A 12666-nucleotide genomic window follows, 5' to 3' on the forward strand; every position below is an offset into this window, starting at 1 on the left:
TTTGTAGCATTTTTAATAATAGCATCTAAGTTTATGCCTACCTTTGATATCAACATGATTTAAATCTTTACTTAGATAATCTTATAGAAAGTTACGTGTTAACAAGGAACCTAGAAATAATTTTCTGTAACATCCCTTGGTTATATACTCTTTTCCTGTAACAAAATATTGGACCGAAATATGACGAGTACGATTGTTCCTTATTTGCTGAAAGGTTTTCTATGACAAGCAGCGCCATTAGCAATTAAGTAGCAATAAGTAACACTAATTTATAAGAGTAGTTCCTAAATCATTCAACAGAGGCAGCAGCAATTTTTTATTAATATTATTTTTGTTACAACACCGATTAGTGAGCGACCATTGATGCTACATAGTTTCTTTAATTTATGATGTTTCCTCAACAGAACGAATAAAAAGAAACTGAAATTATGATTATGAATTAATTTTGTTTTTTATTACTAAATCACAAATGACCCTACTTGTTATAAAAAAAGGACATGTAGATAACCCATTTAGTTGTCAGAAACAATCGTGCTAAATATATAATTTAATACCATTTTTTGCAATCAGCAATTGTTCGTCAATCACGGAGTGATCCTGCTATTTTTAATTTTCTAAATGGAAAGGGAGATATTTATTCTATGCGAGGTGTTTTTAAAAGTTTATAAGAACAAGACTAAAAAAAAAACTAAAATCTTTCTCCATTTCAAAATCATTAATCCAATGTTTTTGTTTGAAAATTGAAAACTACAAAATACAACTAAACGACGCACTAAGCAGGTAGTAGAATATTACTACCAAAATTAACCTTAGCGAACACTATTATTAAATATGGACACGATGGAGCCGTTTTAGAGGACCCATTTTTCTAAACTTATCTCTTGTTCTAATATTTTAATTTGATAATTTCGCAAAATTACTGTTTTATTGACTATTATAAATTAAATTTATAATGATTTAGATTTAAATTTATTGAAAATTTATATTGCTCCTTAGAATAAAGATTTCACTGTTATATCAAATTAAAATTCTAGTTTCAGAGATAGGCATACAGAAAGTGCGCATTAGAATCGGCCACAATGTTGAACCCTTACTCTATAATTCATAATAACGTCAAGCCCGTCATAAACCTATAGAAGTATTTTGTCTTTTTCTTTTGAACTACATTCTTAATTTGAAAGAATGTGACAAAACACTTTATTAAGTAAAATAGGTTTGAAAGAGGTTTTACTTTTTACTATTAAGAGTAGATTATAGTTAAACCATTAAACCATTATATTAAACATTTTAATTGTTTGTATTTAACGCTACTAAATTGTAATTAAAAGTATGTTTTTAAAATTCGTAATTACCATTGTTACCACTAACCACAGTCTTTCTATTATGGAGTATCAATTTTCGTTAATGGTTTATTTACAATTTCAATTCCTAATAAAACATTATTTGAAAAATATTGATAAAAAATATTAAAGATAATTTATTCACAAAAATTATGAATATTATGGATAAAAATAAATTTATTAAAACTACTATTTAATTATTTACTACTATTTCTGCTAACTTTATATGGCAACTTTATTTATATTTCGCACTCCGCAAAACAACACAAAATAAAATCACTTTTACACATTTTGCATTCATTGTGTGTTGTGTTTAATTAAACAATTATCATGCTTATAATTTAGTGCAGTGAAAATAATATTTTATTTATGGAAATAAGGAAGTGATTATGAGCTAATTGTGGTCATAATGTAGCGCTTAGTCAAGTTCTCAAACAGAATACTCCAAATTTATTGATCTTTTGTTGTACGAAATAAGCTGTAAATAAATAAACTTTAAAAATGTCTGTGGTTAAAGGGAAATTAGTGAAAATGGAAGTAACGCAAGTAGGTGATTACGAATTCACCAAACAAGATATTATAGGTCATGGGGCTTTTGCAATGGTTTACAAAGGAAGGAGGAGAAAGGTATGTCTAAAATAATGGTCTTGTTCCGCCTCATTGTTCTAATTTTGCGCCTATATATACAATTTTAAAGTTTTTATAAAATACCAAAACACGTAATTTGAATTTCCCTTGATGCTGTTTTATCGATTTTTTGGCGTAATGCGATCATGTTTACCTACTTGATTAACTGATGCATCTTGAAGCCTTGGTGTGAATTAGAAAACATTGTTATCCTTGTTTCTTATTACCTAGAATCATTCTTAATTTATTTACCATGATAGAATTATAATTATGTATTTTATTTATTCACAAGTATTTAAATTATTGCTTTATAACCAGCTGATTGCTGTTTGTTTATAAATAAATATTTTATCACAATGACTTTTTGATATTCTATGATAATAAACATATTTTGCATATATTATTTTTAAAATTTAGTTTGTGTTTTTTTATGTTTTTTGTTGCGAAGCTATGTTGAACTAAATTTATAATAATTTTGATTTAAATCTATAGAAATTAGGTCATATTGGTCTCTGGAATAAAGATTTAGCTATAAAATCAAATTGAAATATAAATTTTAGAGATTGTTTTAAAAAAATGATATCTTAGAATTGACCCCATTATTACAAAAACAATTGTACAATCCTTTCACAATTATAACTGTTGTATGTAGATAGATGCTTTATTAATATAGGACTAATAGTTTTAATAATAATGCTTGTTAATTCTTACTCGACATTTTATTCTCATCATAGATTAGTTAACACAGAGCAGAGTAAAACATTATGTTCGGAAACACATTACAACAATAACAAACCTGACCTATCTTACCTTTCCAAAACATTTTAAAAGGTTTTTTATTTGTCTATTTTCTTCCATGCAATCAATTGATGAATTATTGCAAAGATAGTAAATTATTTTAACAGTAGTGAGTACTAACTTAAGAAAAAGTGTTGGAAAATAATCCTTGCCCGCAATAGATACTTTATTATATAATAATCTTTACTTGGTATTTTGACCTTATGATTAGTATAAAAAGTAACCTAAGTCCTTCTACATCCTGAATAGTATGTGTATACCAAATTTCATGATGATTGGTTGAATCGAGGTAACAAATACATTTTCAAATTTATAATATTAGTTATTACAATTTACATTTCTGGCATCCAAAGACTAGATTGAATATTCTAATCTATGGATGCCAGAAAGAGATACATAACACAAAATTAAAACTATTTGGTGTACATATTATAAAGAAAGTCCTCGAGAGCGGGACAAAACTATATAAAAAAAATGTATAAAATAATTTAACAGATACATTACTTTTTCAAAGTAAAATACAATGGAAAAACTACATATCTACTACAATATTTATATAAAAATGGATTTTGAAGGTTTTTTATGAAAACAGAGTTGTGACCCTACCTGATGGCTTTATAATATAATAATATAATTTATTTGCTGAAAAACATGGTATACAGATGTTAGCAATAATATGTTAGGAACAGGCGTGTTTTGCCAAAACAATGGCATGCAAAATTTTAATATTTATGGTAACTTCTTTTCTACTAAATACTACTACTACTAATACTATTAACAAAATATTATTTATGTGCTTATAAAGTAGAATTATTCTTTAGTCCAACAAGTCCTTAATTGAGTAATAACATTTATCCAAAAGCCATTTATACAATGTGTTCTTAAATTTTGTCAGTGTTTTTATATTTATAATATCTTCGGGTATATTATTAAAAATTCTTATACACATATTATAACAATTTTTTTGATAAATCGTAGTCTTAGGAATTCTGTTTAACACTAGTCTATTTGGATTTCTTCTATTTCGCGGATAATCTTCTTTGGCAGTAATAAAGCTGTTTATATTTTTCTTAACAAATACAGCTGCTTCATAAATATACATGCAAGCTAGTGGAAGTATTTTATATTTTTTAAATAGTGGTCGGCAAGACTTCCATGGTGGAAGGCCGCAAAGAGCACGGATACATTTCTTCTGTACCAAGAAAGCCTTATTAATGTCTGTGGAATTACCCCATACTATTAAGCCATATTGCAATTGTGAGGCTACATATCCGTGATATGCCATCAGGGTTGTTTTCTCATCAGTAGTTTTACTTAATCTTCTAAGGACATATACAAATTTATTTATTTTGTTACAGACCTTATCTATTTGGGCTTTCCAGTTGCAATTATAGTCCATTTTGACTCCAAGAAATGAGGTTTCATGAAGTGACTTAATGCTTTCGCTGTTATATTTTATATTTAGTCCAAGTTCAGTTTCACCTTTGTTTCTAAATTGAATACATCCAGTTTTATTAAGATTCACAGTAAGATTATTTTCTTTAAGCCATTGTATGATGGAATTAACTGTTAGGTTAATCTCATCTTCAAAACTTCCCAAGTTCTCTGAGTTACATGTAATAGTAACAGAAATGTCATCAGCGAATAATACACATTCATGTTTTGTAACCTTAGGTAAATCATTTATATAAGTAAGAAATAATAAAGGCCCCAAAATACTTCCTTGAGGTACACCATAGCCATTGTGCTTACTACTTGATTTATATGATGTTAATACTGATTTTTCATCCAGACGAATAATTTCCACATGTTGATATCTATTCGCCAGATAACTCTCTAACCAACTATAAGCTGGCCCCCGAATACCATAGGAGTATATTTTCTTGTTTGACTATTTGTTTATGCTAGCAGAGTACTTGTGAAGGATAACTGGTAAAGTCTGATCAATCCAACCTGCTTGTGTCACCAGGAACTAAACATGATGGTTACAGGGTAAAGGGATTATTAGTAGTAGGGTCCAACAGCCCCATTGCTGGGAATATTCTCTATCAGATTGACCTCCAATACTTAACAAACTACAATAGTTTTGGGAGGGAACTTCCAAAACTATTGTAGTTAATTCTTGTGGAATTTATTACAACAGGCTAACCAATTTGTTTTCATTCTCACCTATCATCTTTCATTGGTGCTCTGCTGGTCTACACTGATAGTGCAGGTGGTATTACCACTCCATTTTCACCCATTAAAAGAGACCATGATTGTTTTAAACGGAATTACATTGAAATTGATCTGACTTCAGCATATACAAATAATACCTCCTCTCTTAAAGACCTTCGTAACATAAGTGGCGCAACTGACAAAACACAAAATTATCTAACGAACAACTGAGTCATAACAACAGGATTAATGTATACACAAAATGAATATAAAATTTAATTTAAATTAGATTACTTCTGTCAGTTTCTTATATGTCCTAAAAAGTAGCATACTAATGATTTAAGCCCCCTATTCATAAACAATAAAACCTCCTACAAATCTATTTTAACTATTACACCGTTTCACATTCATTCAAACTTAGAATTTAACACAAAAAAAGAGACATCAGTTTAATACCTAAAAAACATCAAACGTTTTTATAAATAAGAGGATTATCCTATAAAGATCACAATATATAGTATATGATGTTAACATTGTGCTTAAAAAAATTGACTTCAAATGCAGCAAAACCAGTTATTTTGATTTAAAAACTAAACTACTGAACCAATTTTAATAAAATTTCTATAGAACCTATATGGGATAACATTTTTTTTAACTTTATAATTAAAATTTACATTTTTATTTTATATTATAAATATTTTTATTCAATTTCAATACCTTTATTTCTTGACCATAAATTATAATTATACTATTACTAATTATGCTGCACAACAGTCACTAGGTAAATGTTTTCTTTTGATACAAAGACCTCCTCCAGCATCTTCCTTCTTTTTTAAACCTTATTGTCAAGAAGCAAAATGCCCGCCTGCAACACTTGATCTCATCCAACCATTTTTTATATTGGTGGCCTCTTTTTCTTTTAGTTCTGTAATGAAGTATCCATTCTGTTATAGTATTGGTTCATTTAGTGCTACCTCTTAACATATGGTGACCAGGATGGGAAGAGGTCACAAACTACTGTTAAATATTAAAATTAATTTGCATTATAAAATTATACTTATTGTATCACAAGGTAGTGCATGTTACATTTTATTTTAGTATTAAAATGATTATTCTTGATTTTGTTACTACTGTATACTTTTTAATATGATTATTGTCATATTGTACTCTGAGGCCACTACCACGCCCACTCTCTTATATCGGTAGTGTCGTCGTCCATATTTATTGCCAGTTACGTAGAATATACAATGCTGGCATTGAAAACAAAACAGCTAATATTTAGTTCTTCGCCAAATCTATTATTAGTGAAAACCTGAAAACTACATTTTTCACGCATTATGGTCAGAATAGGAACAATTTGTAATTTGGTATTTACTGTAGGCATACATTCGTATTGAAATATCATGGTAAGTACATTTTAAATAGTACAATTAACATTTAAAACAAGGCGTGATAAGAGTTAAAACGGTGAGTTATCAAAGCAAATCCTATTACAATTCGTGTGCAACAGCTTTTTGTTGAATCCTAGGAGGGTTGACGGGCGGGGGGAGCTAAAAGCTGAATACGCATCTATAGCTAAAACCATGTCTTTACGAAATACGTAGTAGATTTACATCGGCAAGTTCTAAAAGGTGTGTAAGAGATTAATTTATCCAATTGATACGTTAGTTGAACAATTTAAAAGATCGGGTCAGAGTTTACGTGGTTTACAATCGCGAAATATAACTAAGGGTTACCATAATATTTTCTTATTATTTTTATAATGTGTTAAATTTATTTACGCATAGTTTAGAGCAAATACATATTTTACATTTTTTATTACATAAAACCGATTTTCATACGCACAATGGCCCAAGTGAAAGGCTAAGCGCGGAAAATGGAGTCTTTTTCACATTACATAAAACCGAAACAATCTGCCTTGGCGTGACCAGCTCTTTTTATACTTATTGATATTTCGCGACATAAATAGTCGTAAGATTGATACGAAACGCGCCATATCACATAAATGTCTGTTCCGGGCTCACACATCGTTGATAGGCCTCTTCACGGCTCCTCTAATTGACCCGATATTTCACCATGCGCTGAATATGCGTCTTCGCAACTCTTTTTGTAATATCTTCAGCCTATCGCATAGTATTTTCCTGACTAGCCATTCAAAATGTCTATTTTTGTCTTACATTTTAAAATTACCTCTTATTATCATTAACTTGAAGGGGTTTAAATCAGCAGCTTATATATCTTTCATATTAAATTTATCAGATAGGCATTTTGTATTCTCTATATAAAAAGCATAAACGCCCAATAGAACATGACTTAGCTTTTTTTTTTGTTGTTCACAAGGTATTGACCTTTATTTATCTCGTGCGTGATGAGCTCATCAGTGCAAACTTGTACATACGTACTGTGAATTATCAATATAGTAATGGATCATTTTTGCTGTTAAATTGTTTATAAATATTGCTTCTTTTGAAAGAACCTACAAAATTAACTCGTAGCAGCAATATACCTATTATGTACCTAATATCACGAGCCTGTACAAGTATATATAAAATTAGCTTTTTGTCCCCTAATAAAATAGACCACTTCCAGATGGTGCGTCAAGATTAAACTAACACCAGTTTTTTTTTTTTAAGTTAGACCTTCAGGAATAACAATATTATTAAATTTTATGCAATAGTTTTTGCGTGAGGCCAGGATGAATATATAGACAAACAGACACGAAATTTATATAAATTATTTCTTTGGTATCTATTGGCCTTATTAAGAACCCCTCATATTAATTTTTCTTAAATGTCTCCCCAAGTACAGACATCGTCAAGGTACAATTTTACTGATCTCAGTAAATATCGGAACCTGAAACGAAAATCTAATTAAAATCGATTTATTAAACAAATATATAAATATTTAAATAATTTATACTAAATAAAGGTCTGATCTCAATAATATAATATGTATTTTATTATATTCTAATAATAGGTAATAAGACTTACAATTACTGAAATATTATAATATACTCGTACATAACAATTAAAATGATTATATATACTGACGTCATAAACAAGTCTTGACGATCAAATATAAACAGCGGTCAGGTTCTGTGGCCGTAGATAGAATTTCGTCTCTTTGTCCTAAGCTCAGTGGACAATGCGTGACCGTACAATATGACACGGACAGTGCTCACCAAGGGCACTCACGATGCGCATCCGCAGGTAGAACCCAAAACGTTAAGAATTATGAGATAACATAATACCGGGTGTACCGGTTAGTTTGTTAGAATTTATAATAGGAGACAAGTAAATTATTTAGAGAAATCATTGTCTAAAAATAACTTTTTTATGTTGGGTGTTCTGTAATATTCATCAAATTTATTAAATAATTATCTATTTAATAAATTTTATTATTAATTTATTACTTATTATTTGTATTTATAGGTCAGAAAACAAATAAATTAAATTGATAATTGTTCGTTTTATCTGTGCAGTCATTTTACACCTAATGTAATGTATCACTGTGATACACAATTATAACTAATAGTTAAAGTTGTGCTTTCGCTTACCTTGGGTAACTATGAAGGACAGACACACTTATGAATGAATCCAGTTTGGATTTCACATATGTTTCAATTCTCGTCCAAATCCCACCTCCGTGTAGAAACAACGTCAACCAAGTCAAAATCAACATCTACCTATGGGAACTACACGGGAATTTAAACCATTTAAGAAAATTAATCAGTCTGCGATATTGAAAATAGGAAATAAATAGAAAAAATATTAAATACACACTTTTTGCGTGAAGCCGGAATATACACATAGTCAAAGAAAAATTCTAAAGATAAATTGTTTTGGTTTCTATTGCTCCTATTCAGATCCCTTATATTATTTCTTTCTAAGTATTCCCTGTTTATAGACATCACTTTTTTAGAATTTTATTATTTTTATATACACATATAAAAATCTCATGTCGCGATGTTCGTTCACGCTAATCTCCAAAAATGTTCAACCGATTTTAATAAAATTTTATAAATTTGTATTGTTTACTCCAACTTGAGAAGTAGGATACTTGTATCTTGATAAAAAAATTGACCCTATAGATGGCTGTGAAGGGCAAAATGGCGTTTTCTGAGTCAGCTAGTGAATAAAAAAATATCTAGTATATCTAGATATTTTTTTATGCAACTTAGAATGGCAAACGAGCTGACGGCCCTCCTGATGACAAGTGGCAATCGTCGCCAATAGACATGAACTGTACCGTGGATATAACGTGGATATAACGTGGATACTGTGTCGTCTAAGATACCCTTCGTGGGTTAACAATCTTGAGAACAACAAATGTTATAAGTCTTAGTCTACTAATATTATAAATGTGAAAATGAGTCTGTTTGTTACCTTTACCATTCAACCAAACATAAAATTGGCATAAGACGCAGTATCTACAGCTAGTAATATATATATATATATATATATATATTCAATTATAATATATTATCAACTAGTACACCTAATCAATATTTCTTAATCCCAATGACCCACGACATTTGAATTGACTTAGATTTGTATTGACTAGTATGACCTAGAGGTGATCCCGCAAGGGTATACATGATGAAATCAGGTCAAATCGTAATCGCTCCACGAGCCTACGGAATGTAGGACGAGCTAATGTTAGACTACCGATATCCACAACGTTTCTCAGTCCGTCTCATCTCAGCCCTCTTGAATAAATGCAAAACTGTCTTCTTTGTGCTAACATATTATATGAGATTATATAAATTCTACTTGAATACTAGAATAAAAATTAAATTAAAGTATATAGGTACTTACCTATCGATTGATGATTATAATATGAACAATGTTTAAATTATTGTCAAAATATTATGAAATCGTTTGTATATGGTGAAAGTCACTCCAATTATACTTATCTCGGACAAACCCTACTTGCCTAGTAAACATATACCTACCTAAATAAGTAGGCTTCACTACATTTGACCCTGTGTCGATGTGATACATCACAACAAAAATCATCTCCAACTTTTCTGGTAGTCCTCCTACAAGTAGGTAAAAGTCTCCTAAAGGAGATAATTTCTTTTAGAAATTTTTGGTTGGAGATGTCCAAATTGTGTGGGATGTGGGATTAACATACCCAATTAAATTAGCTTCGATGTAATAAAAAACTATAAATATGCCTGATAGAAATTTATATCATTAAGTAAGGTATCAAAGGTTTTGTCTATTGTTTGCGCGTGTGATGAGATCGTCAATGTATGGACCTTGGTGCATGCACATATTATTCGCCCACCTGCGACGACCTTATGTAACGCTCCCTGCACTTGCGTTATCATTTTACAAAAGCAACTACCTAGTAATTATAAATAATGTCTATGAACTGACTTCTAACTGGTTATGCAATGCAACTTCATGACTCTAGCTTCATCAGTATATAGACGTTGTCATAAGTTGGTATATTGTGATTAAAGATTTCGTTGTTAATAAAATTAGTGCCATTTCTACTGATGGCAAACGGCTACTGTAGCCTGTAAAACTAGGGGTGTCACGAATTCTCTCCCTGTTTATCTTTCTTTTATCTAAATATAATAATCTACATCAATTTAGGGAAATATGAATAGGCTATTCATGGGTCCCAGCTTCATCTTAGACCAAATAATCGCTCTCCATCAAGTGAGATCGTGATCAATCACGGGACCCTTCAGTAATAAAAAGTAATAATAAAAAAGTTAGGGTATAACCTAACAATGTACCAAATTTCATTCAAATCTGTTCAGTACTTTCTGCGTGAAAGAGTAATAAATATATATCCATCCATCCATTTATTCCATAAACTTTCGTATTTATAATATTAATAGTATTTTCTACTTCTAAAATGAAAGTGTTAAATTAATATGCAATAACATAAATATTTGTTCCACTATTTGAATACGTTATTGTCTTTATATTTAACAGAATTTTTATTTTTATTACATTATAAATAGCGTTATTAGTTAATAATATACTGTTTATTGATTTTATACGTTTTTTAACAGAATCCGTCTCAATGTGTGGCTGTGAAAGTGGTAACCAAGAAAGGTATCCAGAAAGCATCAGAGATTCTTGTAAAAGAGATCAAGATTCTACGCGAGCTAACGGCACTTCACCACACAAATCTCGTCGCAATGCACGACTGCATGGACAGCCCTGCCTATGTCTATGTTGTTATGGAGGTTAGTTACTTAGTTGAGTTTATAATTTTTGTGTAGGTCATTCATAAATAGGTTTAATTAATTTTATAATTTTTGCAATCCTCTAAATCTTAGCACATTCCTTGTTTTAGCAAGATGCCAATATTTTCTACATTTCAATATAATTAATAATAGCTTAAGAATAAATTACTATATTGACATGTACGTACTTTTATGTATAGTTATAAAATACAACTGAATATTCAGTCTTTACTGATCTGGTAAATGTCATAAACAAGCATCACGCAGTGGCCATGTTTCCCAAACAGTGGCTAAAGTTACCCTCGTGACGAGCGTTTGCTAAATACGTTCTAATTTGAGAAACCAAACGATTTTTTCTTTTTGTAATCTGCATTTCAATGACCTGTATATTATTACCAAACTCATTGCCAATTAACTAAATATATTTTAATGCTCATTATAAGTACCTACCATTCCTTATTGTAGTTATTATATGAATGCACAAAGCATTAAAATAATTTTTCCATAAAATTACGAATTATTACAATTTATAACATTCCCCAAGGGTGATGATTCATACGGGCGTTCAAGCAAGAATGTAATAACTGTTTACCACTCTGCTACCCAGTGAATCTAATTTGAATTAGGATATTGCACATTTGTTGCCTAAAAGCATAGAAACTATAAAAAAAAATGCAATAAAATCTTCGTTGAAAAATATTCGTCAAGAATATATTGAACTCTAGTCACTAATTATTACACAACAATCAGATTAAATTTCCATTTTTAGAATTGCTAGCTAAATGGCAATAATGAAAATCTCTAATTGGTTTGCCTATTATTTTTAAATAGGTGGGATTTTCGTGAGATATAAAACACCAGGGGACGACACTGTATTTTTATTTGCTCTTACAAACACTATGCAAAAACTTTGACAACGATTGCTATATGTGTTATAAAAAAAAATGGCTCGATTGCTAAGTGCGTTAAATGTTCTCTGACAAATAGTGCCACTTGCGATCAAGTAGCAAAACACAAATAATTTATAATAGTAATTTTAGTCCTTAAATAGCTCTGCAGGTACAGCATCATTAATTGCTCACTAATCGCTTTTTGATAATATAAAACATTAAAAAAATTGAAATTAACACCAAAAATCAATTGTGTACTTTTAGTCTGTCGAAATCCCATCGCCTCTCTTATTTAACTAATCATCTGAAAAATTTGAATTTAAAATCAGCTTTCTATTTCAAAGAACAAATACAAAGCAAAATTCTATGAAAAGCTCGAAACAACATTTAACACGATAAGCATCTGTCTATTACTGTGTTGTTTTATTATATTTGTACTTTGTAACATTGAATTTTTTTATACAATGTTTATTTATTTACTTAACCTTTACTGACTAATAAAATATGGTACAAAAGACAGACATAATGATATAATTATATACATTATCTACCAGCCTACCTACCACCTTATTTGACACTAGTTGCTGTTTAAAATTTTATTGTCTTATATTCTTAGATTTAAATTATTGTTTGCCCTTTTGTT

General features: G+C 29.8%; 1 protein-coding gene across 4 annotated transcripts in view; it reads left to right on the forward strand.

Annotated features, from left to right (window-relative positions):
• The first annotated feature begins 1577 nt into the window (after window positions 1-1577).
• The window catches only part of LOC113520788 (serine/threonine-protein kinase unc-51), a 45268-nt gene continuing 34179 nt past the window's right edge, over window positions 1578-12666 (forward strand). For all 4 annotated transcript variants that reach the window (XM_052897414.1, XM_052897415.1, XM_052897416.1 and 1 more), the window contains exons 1-2: window positions 1578-1967; window positions 10957-11133. In XM_052897414.1, the coding sequence (XP_052753374.1) occupies window positions 1842-1967; window positions 10957-11133 (303 nt within the window). In that variant the 5' untranslated portion in view covers window positions 1578-1841. The remainder of the gene's footprint in view (window positions 1968-10956; window positions 11134-12666) is intronic.

This window comes from Galleria mellonella, unplaced genomic scaffold, assembly GCF_026898425.1.
Source record: "Galleria mellonella isolate WM207_F2 unplaced genomic scaffold, CSIRO_AGI_GalMel_v1 utg36, whole genome shotgun sequence".
Taxonomy (NCBI): domain Eukaryota; kingdom Metazoa; phylum Arthropoda; class Insecta; order Lepidoptera; family Pyralidae; genus Galleria; species Galleria mellonella.